Genomic DNA, 19,668 nt, shown 5'->3' with positions numbered 1-19,668 from the left:
TTTGTATTACTTTTCATGCGAATTCGCACGCGAATTTGCGCGCAAAAAACGCACGTGCGTTTTCCCTATTAAATACATGGGTGCGATTCGCCTGCATTCCTCACGCAGGCGAATTCTGCAGGCCCTACCGTGCAGAAAAATCCTGCACAGAAAAATGCACGAAAACAATGACAAGTGGAAACAGTCCCATCCACTTTCATTGCCTAGGCGAATTCGCATGCAGGCCACGCATGCGAATTCGCCCTAGTGGAAACGGGCCCTAATATTATTAAAAAATAAATAAACATGGGGGAGCGATCAGACCCCACCAACAGGAAGCTCTGTTGGTGGGGAGAAAAGGGGGGGAAGGGGGGGGGGAATCACTTGTGTGCTGTGTTGTGCAGCCCTGCAGCTTGGCCTTAAAGCTGCAGTGGCCTATTTTACTAAAAATGGCCTGGTCACTAGGGGGGTTTAGCACTGCGGTCCTCAAGAGGTTAAACACTGCACTGTGTTTGTAATGCTGCCAAGAATCTCAGTGCAAGCTCTTTAATCTATTCAGAAATCTCTCTGCTCTAATTATCTTATCTAAGTGTACCAAGCTCTATTCTCTTGCCACTGCTGAAAACAGAGAGAAAGAGAAGCTTGTCATCTCCCCTCCCACATTCCTGCTCCTCATTGAGTGCTAAGCACACTGCAGTTTGACAGACTGAGGGTGAAACCTGAACCTGTGCTCACACTGGTTAGAAAGCACGCCAGAATGACACAGCTGGAGGAGAACTAAGGGAAGAAATGACACCAGGATTTAGCTTCAGACTATGGGACATGGAGACTACCAGGAACATAATTCTCTTATTTTATTATATACAATTCACTCAAATCAAAACGTGGACAGTACAATACACCTGTTAACCATTTACCGACATCCTATCGTATTAAAACGTCATGCTTACCGCTATTAACGGCAACATGACGTTTTAATACGTCGCGCATTCCCGCCGCTGCTACCGCCGTGTGCGCGCCGCTACCGCCGCCATTACCGTCGGGATCCCGTGCTGGGTGATTGGGGAAGAAGACCGAACGGTCCTCTACCCAATCGCAGTGCCTGGAGTGAATGGACGTGACCGCGAACAGCGGCTACGTCCATTCACATAAACAGGAAATGTAACAGTTTAATAAAGTGTAAAAAAAAAAAAAAAGTGAACACGTCCTATGAGTGTTCACTAGCGCCATCTTGTGGCCAAAAAGTATATTACGCCTACAAAATACATACATTTTCAAGTATATACACATCATTAATAAAATTACACTTCCAACCCTCCCCCCCAAAAAAAACACTTGTAAAAAAAAAAAATCAGCTTAAAAAAAATAAATAAATAGTTGCCTTAGGGACTCAGCTTTTTTTATTCTATATTTTATGGGGGAAAATTAATTTTAATTTATTACATAGGGGCTTGTAATTATGGCCAGAACAAACAGAAAAATAACCACTTATATTTCAAAATAATATACTGTCGCCATACATTGTGATAGGGACATAATTTAAACGGTTTAATTATCGGGACCACTGGGCAAATAAAACGTGTTTGTTTTATCCACAGGAGAATGTTTAATTTTAAAACTATAATGGCTGAACACTGAGAAATAATGATTTTTTTTCTTTTTTTTCTGTTTTTCTCATTAAAATGCATTTAGAATAAAAAAATTCTTAGCAAAATGTACTATCCACAGAAAGCCTAATTGGTGGCGAAAAAAAAGAGGTATAGATCATTTTCTTGTGATAAGTAGTAATAAAGTTATTAGGGAATAAAAGGGAGGAGCGCTGACAACTGAAAATTGCTCTGGTCCGTTAGGATAAAAACCCTTGGGGGTGAACTGGTTAAGTAAGTAGGTCAAGTATTTATCTACTTATATATGTGTTTTTTTGTTTCCCTAGCATAGTATGGCTGACCCTCTTGCTTTAATGTTCAATGGTGTAGAAAACATACACAGTCTGTTTTCCCTGAAGTATGTAAGGATCATTTTTACATTCCAATGTATTTACCCATTGTAGTTACTACTCCTTTCCACCAGAGGATACCACTTTGTTAGCAATTTTCATTGACACAAGCATAGTACTGAACTGTTTTTGTAATATAAAACAATCTAACTGTTAATGGCTCTGAAACAAAGTGTAATACAATGTACACTGTAAATGTGGCAGTTTGTAATTTTATAAGTGCTGTTTAATATTTTACATAAGCTATTAATTAGTTAATAAAATGTTCTAAAAATACAAAGCAAAATAGTGTATACACATTACGCACAGAAAATTGATTCTAAGCACACACATCATATATAATCTTTGGCTGACCTCCATGTTTCTGTGATACCTCTCTGGATATATGATTCAATATAAATGCAAATAACATCAACCACTACTCAACTACAATCTGGATATATATGCAAAATTACCATGTGTCAATTTTGTGAATATGAAAATTACAGCCATATCTGTAAATCTGCTACCTAATCACTTGTCTCTTCCATTGTAGCCATGGAAAATCTTTAACACCATATTCCAAGACAGTTCCTGCAGTTATTGCTAAGGCTTCCGCAATTTATAATCCTATTATCTATGGAATAATTCATCCAAAGTACAGGTAAGTCATTCTGGAACTAGACAACAATATTTTATGGTTCAGTATACAGTGGAATGCGAAAGTTTGGGCAACCTTGTTAATCGTCATTATTTTCCGGTATAAATCGTTGGTTGTTATGGTAAAAAATGTCAGTTAAATATATCATATAGGAGACACACACAGTGACATTTGAGAAGTGAAATGAAGTTTATTGGATTTACAGAAAGTGTACAATAATTGTTTAAATAAAATTAGGCAGGTGCATACATTTGGGCATTGTAGTAATTTTATTGATTCCAAAACCTTTAGAACTAATTATTGGAACTCAAATTGGCTTGGTAAGCTCAGTGACCCCTGACCTACATACACAGGTGAATCCAGTTATGAGAAAGAGTATTTAAGGGGGTCAGTTGTAAGTTTCTCCCTTCTTTTATTTTTTTCTGAATAGTAGCAACATGGGGGTCTCAAAACTACTCTCAAATGACCTGTAGAAAAAGATTGCTCACCATCATGGTTTAGGGGAAGGATACAGAAAGCTGCCTCAGAGATTTCAGCTGTCTGTTTCCACAGTTAGGAACATATTGAGGAAATGGAAGACCACAGGCTCAGTTCAAGTTAAGGCTCAAAGTGGCAGATCAAGAAAAATCTTGAATACACAGAAGTGACAAATGGTGAGAACAGTCAGAGTCAACACACAGACCAGCACTAAAGACCTAAAACATCATCTTGCTGCAGATGGAGTCACTGTGCATCGTTCAACCATTCAGCGCAATTTACACAATTTACACATGCAGTATGATGCAGAGGAAACCTTTTCTCCGCCCACAGCACAAACAGAGCTGCTTGAGGTATGCTAAAGCACATTTGGACCAGCCAGCTTCATTTTGGAATAAAGTGCTGTGGATTGATGAAACTAAAATTGAGTTTTTTGGGCATAACAAGGGTCATTATGCTTGGAGGAAAACAAACACAGTATCCCAAGAAAAACACCTGGTACCTACAGTAAAATATGGTGGTGGTTCCATCATGCTGTGGGGCTGTGTGGCCAGTGCAGGGACTGGGAATCTTGTCAAAGTTGAGGAACGCATGGTTTCCACTCAGTATCTGCAGATTCTGGAGACCAATGTCCAGGAATCAGTGACAAAGCTGAAGCTGCGCCGGGGCTGGATCTTTCAACAAGACAACGACCCTAAACACCGTTCAAAATCCACTATGGAATTCATGCAGAGGAACAAGTACAGCTTTTTGGAATAGCCATCTCAGTCCCCAGACCTGAATATAATTGAAAATCTGCAGTGTGAGTTAAAGAGAGCTGTCCATGCTCAGAAGCTATAAAACCTGAATGAACTAGAGATGTTTTGTAAAGAGTAATGGTCCAAAATACCTTCAACCAGAATCCAGACTCTCATTGGAACCTACAGGAAGCACTTTAGAGGCTGTAATTTATGCAAAGGGAGGATCTACTAAATGCTGATTTCATTTCTTTTTTGTGGTGCCCAAATTTATGCACCTGCCTAATTTTGTTTAAACAATTATTGCACACTTTCTGTAAATCCAATAAACTTCCTTTCACTTCTTAAAGGGAACCAGAGATGAACGATTCACACAAAATAAACATATCAGTTGATAGCTTGTAAAGAATAAATGCTCTACCCGATAATTTTGCCACTCTGGTGTGCCTTTTTGAGTGCTTTTTATGCATTATTGCTCCAGGAAATATCCAATATGGCCGCCGGCTCATATTCCTTCTGTTCCAGGTTATGAGGTGTTCTGGATGTGCTGTATAGACTATATGAGACTATAGACAAGAAGGGCTGCTGTAGGCTTTCATCTGTGTTTTTCAACTTCATATTCTGGCATGCTGTGTGGCTGCCTGTAGGAAGTGTCTCTCATAGTAATGAAGCTGCATACAGTAGATAATAATGATGACTGGCTGCACAGACAGAGCACACAGATCACACAGTCTGTTAGACAGAGATTTTTCCTGCAGCATCAGCCCCTCCCATATCATCACAGCTCTCAGTATGTAAAGCATGAAATTTGAGCCAGGAGGGGGAAGGCTTGGGCTTGAAAACACTCCACAGAAGAGTGACTCAGCTATAATGATTACAGGTCAAACCTCGACTGAATAGTCGGTGGATTCTTATCACAGTTGATAACAGATAGATTAGACTGAGAACAATAAAACTAAAAGCAGGGTAGGTGTTTACTGTCATGTTCCCACTGATAAATGTAATAAAATACATGAGGGTGCTTCGTCTCTGGTTCTCTTTAAATATCACTGTGTGTGTCTCCTATATGATATATATAACTGACTTTTTTATCGTAACAACCAACAAGGTTGCCCAAACTTTCGCATCTCGCTGTGTTTTATACAGTAAGTCAGTGTTTTTTAGTATCTTATGTTTGCCTCGTGTTCTGAAAACAGTGTTATATGGGTGAAAGGTTGAAGCTTGATCATATTTACTAGTTTTAATGCATTAGTTTGTTTTTGTGCTGTAAAACTTGATCATAGATAAATACTTACATATCCTAAAATGTTGCTTTTTAGGCTGAGGCCACACTTGTTGAAAAGCACATGCAATGCTTTTCAATGGCGTTTAAAAAACTGATTCCCTACCACATAAAATTGCAACCCACGCATAGACTGCTAGCAGGCGCCGACAGCCTCTTGTGCCGGGGAGCATGCAAAAACATGCACCAATTACAAATAAATTGTCCATGTGAAATGCTGCTGGCATTTTACGCGGACACAAGTCCATGAGTTTTGTGCTGTTCCACTGTTTTTAAGATTCCCCAAATCACTGACCTGGATCTGACTCCATCTTGACTCTGATAACTAAAGCATGCCGCTTTAACTATTTAGAAACTATTAAAGTCAGCATCATCACGAGACAAGTAGGGCTTTTAAAAGTTTGCATCCTCCAAACATTCACATAAGGGGCCATATGCAATTTGAGGTGATAAATCCTTGCGAGTTTCTTATCACCTGATATTGCTCAGGATTTATCGGCAAATTCAATTGACAATTTCACCTCAGCCATACTGTCTGTGTCACCAGTGAAAGTTTTTCTCTCTTACTGTCCCTGGGACCTTCATTAACCTCATTGTCATTAGGATAAACTTCGGTCCTGGAGATAAAAAATGAGGCACAGCAATAAAAAAAAAAACTGACAGGAGTTATAATTCTTTCCTCCTCTACGAAAAAGTTTTATTTCTTGCTGTCTTTCTTTTTGTTGGAGAGAAACACAGAAGCCCATGAAAGATCAGTTTAATGAGCAACATCTACCTTAGGCCTGGAACCCACTAGCAGCACTTTTCTAAGCCTTTTCTAAGCACTTGTGATTTAAAAAGCTCTTGCTAATGTAATGCTATGTGTGTAATCCCACTTGAGGGATGTGATTTTTTGTAAAAATCCCCCATAGCATTACATTATCAAGAGCTTTTCAAATCACAAGCGCTTAGCAAAGCGCTGCTAGTGGGTTTGAGGCCTTACACTAATTGTTCACCTGCTTGCTATTTGGTGTCACTCTATTATCCGGAAGATCTCATATTGAACACAGGACTGTCATTATTAAGTTGAATACACACCACCCGATGGAGGAAGGTGGATCCAGTGACCTCCCCCTCACAACGAGCGCTCCATGATCCATCTTCCGGCTAGTGGGTACACGCGATGTTACACAAAAGGCGTAATTGGGAAGTCAAGCGATCACAGTACTTTGAGCGCAGTCATAGGGCATCTTAAAGAACTGATCCGCCATGACTGTTGTTATGGGCACTAGACGCTTAACGACATTCACGTGATCCCACATCGCGATAACAGATTGGCTTTCATCATCTTATTTGCTTTGTGTACAATAGTGTTAATAAAGAAATATATTACTAAATAGTATATTTAGTAAATATATATATATATAAATATAGATATATATATATATATATACACACACACACTATATATATATATATATATATATATATATATATATATATATATATATATATACACATACTGTATAGTTTGTTTGTTTTTTTCAAAATGAAAGTTTTTTTTGTTCTACGTAGAACAAACCCGATCTGTCTTCTTTCATTCCTAATTTAGTCACTAGCAATAACGATTGACAGCATATTGCAGATATTCAATTAAAAGTGTCACATTATGCTTATGCACTAAAAGTACAGAAAGTTATTATTCACTTTCATAGAGAAACCATCCACAAGACTGTGCCTTGTCTTCGTTTTCTTATCAAACCACCAAAAAAAGACAGTTTGACAGCATCTAATTTTGAGTCATCGTTCAGAGCTTCAGTATACAGTCGACAATCCACAGCATCAAGGAAAAAGAACAGCTGCATTTCCACTATTTCCACGCCTGACACAGTAAGTTGGCACACTTGGAACAAACTATTTATCGGACAATGATGGTATGTCAAGTATAAACTGTGTTATATTTATTCTAGATTGACAAGTCCTTTTTTGGGGGGGGGGGGGGGGGGGGGGGTAAAGTTAACGTATCACATGGAACGTTACATATCCTATATAGGGCTTGATTCACAAAGCGGTGCTAACTGTGAAAACCCCCTTAGCACGTCTAAACAAGCTTTTCACGCATAAAACTTTACGCGCGCAAAACTTTATGCGCGTAAAACTTTACGCGCGTACTGCACAGAGTGCAGGGCGCTCTACGCGAAGTGCCCATTATTGCCTATGGGACTAAGCGCGCATAAAACTTTGCGAGTTAAAAAGTTAGATTGAGAAATCCGGTGCTAACCTACTTAGCACCCTGGTTAGCGCGTCTAAAGACTTTAGACGTGCTAAGTAGGTTAGCACCGCTTTGTGAATCAAGCCCATAGTAATTACCCTGTTCCTGCATCCCCCTGTGTCACTGTGTCCTTGTCAGCTGCCTAACACGCATGTGCGCACATGGGCAGGCTTCAGGCAGTGGTTGTTAACGGACGTGTGCATGAAGGGGTCATGGCCACGTGTGCATTAAGAGGGACCACAGCTGTGCACGTGAGGTCACATACATACATCCGGCCACTTGCCTAGAGCCCATTATTAAATGGGTGGAGCTTTTTTACCATTGGCTGGCCTTATAATCCCATAGTGATCCAGTACTCTTTATATTCACAATTGGCCTCACGCAGTTGTGGATATAAATTATATTGTGAGCATAAACTGCAAATGTGCACCCATAATCTTGTAGATATGTATATTTATGCCCAAAATCTTGTTGTTGTTTTTTTTGTTTTTTTTATATAATTTATTTAAGAAGTAAGAATATTTACAAATTCCAATACAACATATCATCTTATTCCCTTCTTCCATTTTCAAAATTATAAAATACATAATAAACAAAAGAAAGAAAATACCACCCTCCATTTTCCTCAATCTTCCAAACAATACTATTGCAAATAACTTAACATCATCAGGATTTCTTCTTCAAAGATCCCCCCCCCCCCCCCAATTACCATCTAAAGTACCAAAAAATTACAACATTATAATCAGAAAAAAACATAATAATAATTACAGGAGGCTCCCTACCCTACATCTCCACCATATCTCCATACTCCTTAGTATCTTGAAATTCTCTCCATTTTCCCCATTTAACATTAAATGCTTCTAATCTATCCTGCTGCAAAGCAATCTGATTTTCCATGCTCTTCACTTGTTAACCCTCTCAACCCATTCTTTCAGGGTTGAAGAACCCTGGCATCTCCACTTAACCGGGATTAAACTTTAAGCCACAATTAGGAGCTGAGGAACACACAATCTCTTATATTTACCAATAGACATAGATGTTCCATGCAGCAATACCTTTATTGGGTCCCAATCTCCACACTCTTCCCATAATTCTTTAATACAGTCCAACACACCCTTCCAAAAACCTGATATTACTGGACACTCCCACACTAACTGCATTAAACACCCTTTTGCTCCACACCCCCTTCAACATCCATAAATCACCCCCGGAAACATTTTAGGCAACCTATCCGGTGTTCTATACCATCTTGTCAATAATTTAAAATTAATTTCCTTAATTCTAGAGCTAACTGATGTAACATGAGCCAAAATACATATTTTCCTTTTCAACTCATCGTCTAAAGAGATGCCAGCGTCCTCCTCCCATCTACTCAAATATTTAGGAAATTCTCCCTCCCTCATCTTATTCAACTCTTTATATAAAAATGATATCAGATGCATGGGAGGAGCCTCTTTCACAAACAATTTCTCAAACTCTGATAATTCAGTGCTAATGGAAACATCTCTCCCCTTCTCCGTCAAAAAGTGATTGAGTATGTCTCCAAAAATCAAATGGAAATTGCCCATATTCCTCACGCAACCGAATCAAAGTTTTATTTTCTCTGTTATTCATAATATCTCTTAACATTACATCTTTCTCTCACCCCATGATCCAAAAAAAAACCCTTTCTTTCCCTGGCAGAAAAAAGGAGAATCCCCCAAAGGAGTCATCAAGGAAATTCCCACAGACCAACCCCCTTTTTATTAACAACATCCCACACCTTAAATACATTTTTAATCCAAGTGGGTGTCCATCTTGGTAGATCTCTAAACCTCCCCGGGAGCCAAAAAACTTTTGCCAAATCCAATCCAACCAATTTCTTTTCAATATCTACCCATTTCTTACCTCCACCCCCATATGTCCAATCGAAAAGTCTTACCATTACACATGCTCTATAATAAAGTTTCAAATCTGGAAGCCCTAACCCCCCCCCCCCCCCTTTCTTTAGGATGTACCAAGATCTTGTAATGATCAGTGGTGTATCTGATGATCAGAACAAGCTCTATCAGCGCAGTAGTCAGTATTTTATTCAGAGTGTGATCACACGTTTTAGGTGTACAGTAACCCGGCCAATCAGCAGCAAGAGTCAGAACACTGCTGTCAGCTGACCGGAAGGTCAGCTGACTCGCCTTCTCAGGGCATAAAGGTCCTGTCTCCTGGTGCGCGCGTGCGCTACTCTGCTCTGATGCAACCTGGAGAGACCTGTTCTGGTGGAAGGAGATGTCTGTGAGAACGCGGCGAGATCCGCGATGACGTAAGGCGCGGGAGCGGTGACCACACCGCTCCCCACTGCAGAGGTAACTAAATCACTCCTAACACTACCCCCCCCTCAAGGCGTGGTCTCCGGACACACCCCCGATGCGCTTTCAGGATGTGATGCGTGAAACTGTTGTTTTAATTCCTCAGCATGAAGATGATGAGCTGGGACCCATGACCTCTCCTCAGGACCATACCCTCTCCAATGGACCAAATACTGTATTGAATTCCGCACCCTGCGAGAATCCAAAATGTCCTCCACTTCGTATTCTGGTTCTCCATCAATGACCACAGGGGGGGGGGGGAGGAATCCACATACACAGCCGGCTTAAGCAAAGACACATGAAAGGACTTTACGCCCCTCATGGTAGCTGGGAGAGTGACTCTATACGCTACCTCATTAATTTTCTCTGTAATAGGTTATGGCCCAAATACTTAGGCCCCAACTTGGCTGAAGGCTGTCTCAAGGAAATGTGACGCGTGGAGACCCATACCTTATCTCCTGGGGTAAAATCCCACTTAGGTGAACACTTCCTATCAGCCTATTTCTTTTGAACTTTAAATGCTTTCTCCAGGTTGGCTTTTACCAATGACCAAATTCTCTTACACAAGTTCTGCCACCCTTCTAATGCAGGAAAGAGAGAATTGGTCACTGGCAATGGACAAAACTTTGGTGACTTGCCTGTGACCACCTGAAATGGAGAAAAGCCTGAGGAAGCATTCCTGAGATTGTTGTGGGCAAACTCAGCAAAAGAAAGAAACTTTACCCACTCATGTTGAGCATCAGCCACATAGCAACGAAGAAATTGCTCTAATGATTGGTTCATTCTTTCAGTTTGGCCATTAGTTTGGGGGTGGTAACCCGAGGAAAAGGACAAGGTCAGGCCCAGATGTTGACAGAAGGCTCGCGAAAATTTAGATATGAACTGTACTCCCCTGTCAGAAACTATATTTACTGGTATTCCATGCAAGCGAAAGATGTGAGTAACAAAAAGGTCCGCTAGCTCCTGGGCCGAGGGGAGTTTTTCAAAGGCACGAAATGGCCCATTTTACTAAAGCGGTCCACTACCACCTAGATCACAGTTTTCCCTTCTGAAGCATGGAGTTCCCCCACAAAATCCATGGAGATGTGGGTCCATGGTTCTGTGGGCACTGGCAAAGACTGCAGTGTCCCCTAAGGAGACTGTACAGGATATCACGAACTCCCTGCAATCGTGTTTCAGCGATGGCCACCACACACTACGAGACAGTAGTTCTTCCGTTCTGTTTATACCAGGATGTCCTTCATTCTTATGACTATGAAACATTTGCAGGACCTGAGGGCGCAAGTGTAACGGGACAAACAGGACACCATCTGGCTTTCACTCTGGAGCATCAATCTGAAAAGGCTACAGAGTGATTGTCAGATCCTCCATGGGTTCCGTAGCGGCCACCACTATGTGCTCTTGCAAGATATTAACAGGGAATGAAGGCTGGACTGTCTCAGGTTCAAAGCAACGGGACAGTGCATCGGCCTTGATGTTTTTATTACCAGGTTTGTACGTGATTATGAACCTGAAACGGGAGAAAAAGAGTGCCCAACGAGCTTGTCTCGGGTTGAGCCTCTTCGCCCCTTCGATATATTCCAGATTCTTATGGTCTGTATATACCATAATCACATGCTCTGCCCCCTCCAACCAGTGTCGCCACTCCTCAAACGCCATTTTTATGGCTAACAGTTCCCTGTTGCCGATGTCATAATTCTTTTCTGCTGGTGAAAACTTACAGGAAAAAAATGCGCATGGATGCAGCTGTCCCTGAGTTCCAGAATATTGAGACAGTACAGCCCCCACTCCTATCTCAGAGGCATCTACTTCTACAATAAATGGACGTGTAGCATCCACATGATGCAAAATGGGAGCAGAGCAAAAGAGTGTCTTAAGCTGTGAAAATGCCTTACAGGCTTCCTCAGACCAATTATAGGTATCAGACCCTTTTTTGGTCAGATTGGTAAGGGGAGAAACCACCAAAGAGAACCCTTAATAAATTTTCTGTAGTAGCTTGCAAATCCTAAAAATTGTTGGAGTGCCTTCAAACCAGCGGGTTGTGGCCACTCCAACACAGCAGAAACTTTCTTGGGGTCCATTGACAGACCATTGGTGGGGATGATGTACCCCAAGAATGCAACTTCTGACACCTCAAACAAACATTTTTCAAGTTTTGCATACAAGCAATTCTGTCTGAGTTTCTCTAATACAATTTTAACGTGCTCTCTGTGTTCCTTAAGACTTTCGGAGAAGATCAGAATGTCATCTAAGTAAACGACAACAAAACGTCCCAAAACGTCTCTAAAAATTTCATTCACGAACTCCTGAAACACCGCAGGGGCATTACACAACCCGAAGGGCATCACCAGGTATTCGTAATGCCCATCTGGTGTGTTGAAGGCCGTCTTCCACTCATCCCCCTGTCTGATATGTATCAAGTTGTATGCCCCTCTCAGGTCCAGTTTGGAGACTTGTGAAAACAAATTCTCTATCAAAGGCAAGGGGTAGCGGTTAGGAATGGTCATCTTGTTCAAAGCTCTATAGTCGATGCATGGACGAAGTCCACCATCTTTCTTTTGAACAAAGAAAAACCCTGCCCCTGCTGGTGATTTGGAAGGACGGATGAAACCTTACTCTAGGTTCTCCTTAATGTACTCCTTCATGGCTAACTGTTCTGTACCTGAGAGGTTGTACAAATGTCAAGAAAAAAATACATATATCCAGGCACATCGCCTCAAGTTAGGACATTAAATAAGTTATTAAGGAAAGGGAGGTGCTGAAGGGGGTGTGGCCAGAAAACAGCAAAAATCTATTAACCCTTTGCACTCTCGCATGCAAATGTTCAAACAAAAGCATTCACAGATTCACTCATCCAGGCACCACTGTTATCCCTACAGCTAAGTTAAAAGCCGGGGTCTTAGTTCACAGAAGAATGCATTCTTATGCTTAGTCACCTATACTGTGCAGAAGTACCCAGGTAAACATAGGTGTCCTACCTCTGGCCCTGTAACATGCATAGTGCAGACATACAAACATTCATTGCATCAAACCTATCTAGGGATTAGGAGCACACATCCTGACGTCCTCTCGACACCTATGTTTACCTGGGTACTTCTGTGCAGTATAGGTGACTAAGCATAAGAATGCATTCTTCTGTGAACTAAGACCCCGGCTTTTAACTTAGCTGTAGGGATAACAGTGGTGCCTGGATGAGTGAATCTGTGAATGCATTTGTTTGAACATTTGCATGCGAGAGTGTGAAGGGTTAATAGATTTTTGTTGTACAAATGTCCCCTGGGAGGTATGGTACCAGGTCTTAGATCAATAGGACAATCAAATTCCCTGTGAGGGGAAGTTTATCAGCAGCTCGAGGGCAGAAAACATCAGAATAGGCTACATACAGAGGAGGAACACCTTCAACATGAACCTCAGTGGAACACAGGGTAACTTTCTCTAAGCAAGAGTTTTGACAAGCTGGAGACCAAGCCAGCAATTGCCCGGTGTTCCAGTCAATCTGGGGCAAATGTTGGCGTAACCATGGGAGCCCCAGGACAATCATAGAAGATGACATTTTTAATACATAAAATTGCAATTTCTCTCTATGTAGAACTCCAATGCAACAGGTGAGGAGAGGAGTCTGCGAGAGAGGTTGCTTGTTCTGTAGTGGTGAATCATCAATAGCAGTGACATAGATCTGCCTCTCCATGGGAAGAAGGGGAATTTTCCACTTAGAGGCTATACCTGAATCAATAAAGTTTGCTGCGGAGCCTGAAACAATGAAGGCCTGAGCGCAGAAAACTTGATTCTCCCACGCAATAGAACACGGCAACAACATTTTAGAGATCTTTGGAGGTAAAACAGGTTCACCTAGGGTAGTACCTCCTACTACACCTAGGCGGAGAAGTTTTCCGCCTTCTTACTGCAACTTTGAATGAGGTGACCTTCTTCCCCATAATACAAACAGAGGCCCTCTTTCCTTCTCCTGGTATTTTCAGACTCAATTTTGAATGGCCTATCTGCATTGGCTCATCCGAAGTAGTCGTGACCGAGAAAGTGGAAAAACTTTTTCCAGGGGAAGCACGTAACCTGCCCTGTTTATGATACCGTACCCTGCAATCTATCTTAACAGCCAATGCAATAGCTTCATCTAGGGTCTTAGGTTCAGGATGACTGATCATGATGTCTGAAACTGACTCTGATAATCCCGAGAGAAAACAATCTAGTAAGGCGTAATGTTCCCATCGGGAGGAGACTGCCCACTTCCTAAACTCTGAGGCATAATCCTCCACAGTGCCATGCCCCTGGCGTAATCTTTTTAAATTTCTCTCGGCCGTGGCGGCAATATCAGGGTTATCGTATATTACCGCCATGGCCTTAAAGAAAGCCTGAACAGACCCTAAGGCTTCATGACCATCAGGCAAATGATGGGCCCAGGTTTGCGAATCCCCGTGTAAGAGGGTTTTAATCAAGGTTACCCGCTGCAATTCAGTGCCTGACGAAATGGGCCTCATTTCAAAATAATACATACATCTGTTTCTGAAATTTCTAAAATCTGACTTATGACCTGAAAACCTCTCAGGAAGTGCCATCTTAGGTTCACGGACATGAGAGGAAGGCGAAGATGATGCAGATCTCTGTGGGCTGCTTACAGCCTCAGACAGTAGATTCAACTGAGCCTGCTGAGATGCAACAGTAGCAGTTTACTACTCGACAGCTACAGTTAACGCCTGAACCTGCGCATTTAAAGCCTCCATACAGTGGCATAGCTAAGGATCTGTGGGCCCCGATGCAAGTTTTACAATGGGGCCCCCCAAGGACTCTATACATAACAATTGATACGGTGCACCAAAACCTGCCAATGGCAACTACAGTGTCAGAGGTGCAAGAAGGGGATGGGGAACAGTTTGTTAATGATTACTACTATTCAACGTATCTTTAGAAGTGATTATTATGAGCACAGGACCAATAGAGAGCTAATACTGTAGTTGAGGGAGGGTCTTTTGGGGCCCCTCTGACCCAAGGGCCCCGATGCGGTCGCAACCTCTGCAACCCCTGTTGCTACGCCCCTGCCTCCATAGTACTTTTGGTCTGCTGCTGTGTAATGATCAGTGGTGTATCTGATGATCAGAACAAGCTCTATCAGCACAGTAGTCAGTATTTTATTCAGAGTGTGATCACACGTATTAGGTGTACAGTAGAACACAGGAGTACTCCTATGTGATAGCCCTTGGAGGTAGGGACTATCACTAGATACAGAATGGTCGCACAGGCAATGTCGGTAACGGGTCAGTCAGGCAGTGGTACAGAAACGTCAAAAATCGTAGTGAGTATACAGGCCGAGGTCGGCAACAGATCAGATGGGCGAAGGTACAGAATCAGTAGGCTAAATCAGAGTAGAGGTCGGGCCGAGGTCGGCAACAGATCAGATAGGCAAAGGTACAGAATTGAGAGGAAGAGAGTAATCAGAGGTTCAGGCAAAAGGTCATACACAGTAAATCAATATACAATGATATGTTTTTCCTAAGCTAAGTGTGAATCCCCGGGGTCCTGTCGGATCAAGCACACACGGATCTGACTAAGGTCTGAGAGCTTTCACTGCAAAGTTTCAGCAACAGCAGACCACGAGCCACTGACAAAACAGGGCTTAAATACAGACAGGCAATTCCAAACTACCCATCCAGCGTAACCCGGCCAATCAGCAGCAAGAGTCAGAAACAGCTGACTCGCCTTCTCAGGGCATAAAGGACCTGTCTCCTGGTGTGCGCGTGCGCTACTCTGCTCTGATGCAACCTGGAGAGACCTGTTCTGCCGGAAGGAGATGTCTGTGAGGACGCGGCGAGATCCGCGATGAAGTCAGCCGCACCGCTCCCCGCTGCAGAGGTAACTAAATCACTCCTAACAGATCTCATACGCTAATCTTGAGGGCTTCTTCTGCCAAACAAACCTAATAAGGATTGAGCTAAGAGACCTAAAAAAAAACTGCAGGCACACAAATTGGAATCATGGACATACAGAACACCACCCTAGGCAAAATATTAAAATCTTGTTTTTTTAACTGATAAAGTTACATTACTCAATGTCTGTTGGTGTACTTGCTTTTGTTTAAAGCGGACCCAAACCAAACATTTTTTGTAATTAAAAATATTTAGTTGCACCACTCTGACACATACAAAGATAAATGAACACTCCTTCAAGCCTGTGATCATTTCAGTGCATGCTTTTCACCCTTCTCTTTTCCTAACTAGGATTATACTGGGGGCAGCCATTAGCAATTCCTCCATTGCCGGACACCACCTACTTCACCAGTTTGCCGAATTTTGTCCCGGCAATTTGAAAGGAAGGGAGGGGTTCCTCCAATAAATGTAAAATATTTTATATTTGTCATCATGCAGCTGAAAAAAGGCTGCCATTTATTATTATAATTTAGAAAATAGATTTTATTTCTGAAATCTTGTATTTTTAATTTGGGTCCACTTTAAGAGTTACTATGTGGCTTTTTATTATAATAAGTAAAACTATTAGATGCACCAAAACTGACTTTTAATACGCAATTCGGCAGCAGACAAGGACATGAATTCCTTTATAGCAATTTATAGCTCAGCAAGTGTCTGCATTACAACACGCCTGTGCTGCAGCAGCCCCAAGCCTACAGCATGAGACAAAGTAACTGTAAGCATGACTGCATCTTCTTCTCTAGAGAATACCGGCACGGAAGGCCTGGGCACTGGAACACTAAGCTTTCATTCATTCTTTCTGTTTCACCAGCTTATTATCTTAACACATTTTTAATTTAATTAAGTAAAAAATTATAAACAAGGTAAAACAATAAGGATATCCAATGCCAGTTAATCAGGGCCAACTTGTTTTTACGAACTTTTTTGTTTACTATGGGCTTGAACGTTTCAATATGAATAAGGTGAGAAATAGATGAGGAGACTGATGCACTCAACTTCAGAAAGACTGCTATAATCAGTGCATAAACAAGCAATGGTTATTCTAGATTTTAAAACTCTCATTATGTCAGCACAGCATTTATCTTATATACAAGATGGTGCAACATCAATTATTATTATTATTACTATTATTATTTTTTTATATATAGCAATGATATCAGCAGTAGAACTTTAAAGAGTCCATAGTTTTGGAGGAGCTCACAATCTTATCTCTTACATAGTCATAATCTAGTGTCCCTATCAGCATTAAGCAGAAGTCAAGGCTACTACAACACTACAATTATATATTGTAATGTCTTCACTCACTGGGTTGACTGGGACACTGAGTGCCCCCCTCTGTAGCTCCTCAGGGAACCTCTAAACAATATCTGACATTAATGTGAGCTTGACTATGAAGAAGAGAGTCATGGCTGGAAGCAGTAAAAAAGGGCGCATATAGCTAATGGACAAAAAGGCCGCCGCCATAGACTGCAATGCAAAATATCAGCTATTGGGCGCCCGACGACAGGAAATTCAGGTGCCCGAGAAAAAGCGGTTGCAGGGATCGTGTTAACAAAAGTTTTCATTTACAGAAAAAGGTTTATTACAAATATTGCTTACAAATTCGTTTTGACTTTGTGTTTTACTTATTTTTTAGTTTTTAAATTTTGCTTTCAGGAGGTTTTACTTATTTTTTTCATTTTTAAATTTCGCTATCAGGACTGTAATAAGTAAATTTTCATTTACACTTATTTTATCATTTTAAAATTTGTTTTAAAACGTATAATGCTTAAATATCGTTTTCAACCTTATTCTATTAGAAATACATCGCTTTTGGTATTAACTTTTTTTTTTTAAGTTTTTTTAGACTTATAATCAGGGCTGATCAAATCCGAAACCGGGAGACATCCGGATAGTTCAATCCGGATATCTCCCAGTAAACCTGTGCGGGGGAGGGGTCAGTCTTACCTGTCTGATGTCTTCTTTGTCTGTCCCTCGGCGCCTCCCACGATGCGCTCCAAGTGGCGGTCCCGTGATTACAAACACTTCTGCCTTCCGGGTTGAAGGAGGAAGTGTTTGTAATCACATGACGCGCGTGGAGCGCATCGTGGGAGCCGCCGAGGGACGGACGAAGAAGATGTCAGACAGGTAAGATTGACCCCCCCCCGCACAGGTTTACTGGGAGATATCCGGATAGCAACTATCTGAATGTCTCCCGGTTTCGGATTTGAGCAGCCCTACTTATAATGTGTCGATTATAGTTTTTAGATTTATTATCTTACTAATATATCGCTTTTAATATTATTATTTATTCTAATATGTATATATATATATATATATATATATATATATATATATATATATATATATATATATATATATACCTTTTTCTATTTATAATATTATATGTACGTGGTTTTAAGGCTATTTATTCTATTACAAATATATAAATTATTCTATTCATGTTATTTATAGTGAAGTACTGTAAGGGTTAAATATATTATTGTTTATATGTGTGTAAGGGTATTTGTGCAGTGGGAATGGTTAGGGTTAGGCCCCAGCAGGGGGATGGTTAGGGTTAGGCACCACCAGGGTGATGGTTAGGGTTAGGCACCACCAGGGGAGATTTAGGGTTAGGCACCACTAGGGAGGTCTTAGGGTTAGGCACCACCAGGGGGGTCTTAGGGTTAGGCACCACCAAGGGGTTGGTTAGGATTAGGCCCCACCAGGGGGGTGGTTAGGGTTAGGCACCACCAGGGGAATGGTTAGGTTTAGGCAACACCAGGGGGATGGTTAGGTTTAGGCACCACCAGGTGGGTGGGTAGGGTTAGGCACCACCAGGGGAGATTTAGGGTTAGGCATCACCAGGGAGGACTTAGGGTTAGGCACCACCAGAGGGGTCTTAGGGTTAGGCACCACCAGGGGGTGGTTAGGATTAGGAACCACCAGGGGAGTGGTTAGGGTTAGGCACCACCAGGTGGGGTGGTTATGGTTAGGCATTACCAGGGGGGTTTAGGATTAGGCACCACCAGGGGGTGGTTAGGGTTAGGCACCACCAGGGGGGTCTTAGGGTTAGGCACCACCAGGAGGGTGGTTAGGGTTAGGAACGACCAGGGGGGGGGGCTAGAGTTAGGCACCAGCAGGGAGGTCTTAGGGTTAGGCACCACCAGGGGGGTGGTTATGGTTAGGCACCACCAGGGCCGTCTAGGGGTTAGGGATAGGTACAGGGAGGGTTCTGTGTGAAAGTAAGGCTAAGTATAGTTACAGGACAATATTTGTAATATATAAAATGTATTAAATTATGTATATTTACACAAAGGGGGGGAGTCTAGGGGTTAGGGAGAGATCTGTGTGAGCCTACAGTTAGGTATAATTGCAGTAAAATACCTGTAAAATCTACCATTGTATTAATATGCTTAATATAAGTGTAAATATCGTTTTTTGTTATAGATGCTATTTGATGTTTAATTTCCGATTTCATTTTTTGTTATAGCCGTCTATAACAAAAAACGAAATTGGAAATGAAACGTCAAATAGTGTCTATAACAAAAACGGTATTTTGCCATTTCATTTCCGTTTATTTAACCTGTTTAGCACTAGATTTTTGTTAATAAGCTATAAACAAATAAATATTGTTTTATATTAGAACTTATAATTTTGGCTATATACCACGCCCTTTTTTCCACGTGCCCTTTTTTGATGCACCCATCTTGGCCTGCAACAGAGAAGTTGCAGAGGATTGGGGGATGTTCTGAAGTCCAACTAGTTTATCTGCATGCTTGTTTAAGCTGGAATGCCAAGCTATTTTTATTTTTAAAAGGAAATAAATATGGCAGCCACCATGTGTTTCTCCCTTTAAGTTCCCTTTAAATTAAAATCTAGCTTTCCTTTACAATACACCTGAAGCAGGAATTAAATACATAACATGTTAAAACGCTTACCGTACTTCTGAAACTCTTCATGCTTCCCATTGTATTCAGGGTCCCTCCCATTCCCAGTTCCCATCCATTTTAATATTTAACTGGACTCTATGCCAAAAAATGTTTGCA

General features: G+C 41.4%; 1 protein-coding gene across 3 annotated transcripts in view; it reads left to right on the top strand.

Moving 5' to 3' along the window:
* Window positions 1–19,668, top strand: part of LOC137504278 (melanopsin-B-like) — a 222,715-nt gene that overhangs the window by 156,134 nt on the left and 46,913 nt on the right. For all 3 annotated transcript variants that reach the window (XM_068232490.1, XM_068232473.1, XM_068232481.1), the window contains 2 exons: window positions 2,511–2,618; window positions 6,806–6,980. In XM_068232490.1, the coding sequence (XP_068088591.1) occupies window positions 2,511–2,618; window positions 6,806–6,980 (283 nt within the window). The remainder of the gene's footprint in view (window positions 1–2,510; window positions 2,619–6,805; window positions 6,981–19,668) is intronic.

Source organism: Hyperolius riggenbachi, chromosome 1, assembly GCF_040937935.1.
Source record: "Hyperolius riggenbachi isolate aHypRig1 chromosome 1, aHypRig1.pri, whole genome shotgun sequence".
NCBI classification, from domain to species: Eukaryota; Metazoa; Chordata; class Amphibia; order Anura; family Hyperoliidae; genus Hyperolius; species Hyperolius riggenbachi.
Note: the sequence above shows the minus strand (reverse complement) of the source record. Positions and strands in the feature narration are given on the sequence as shown.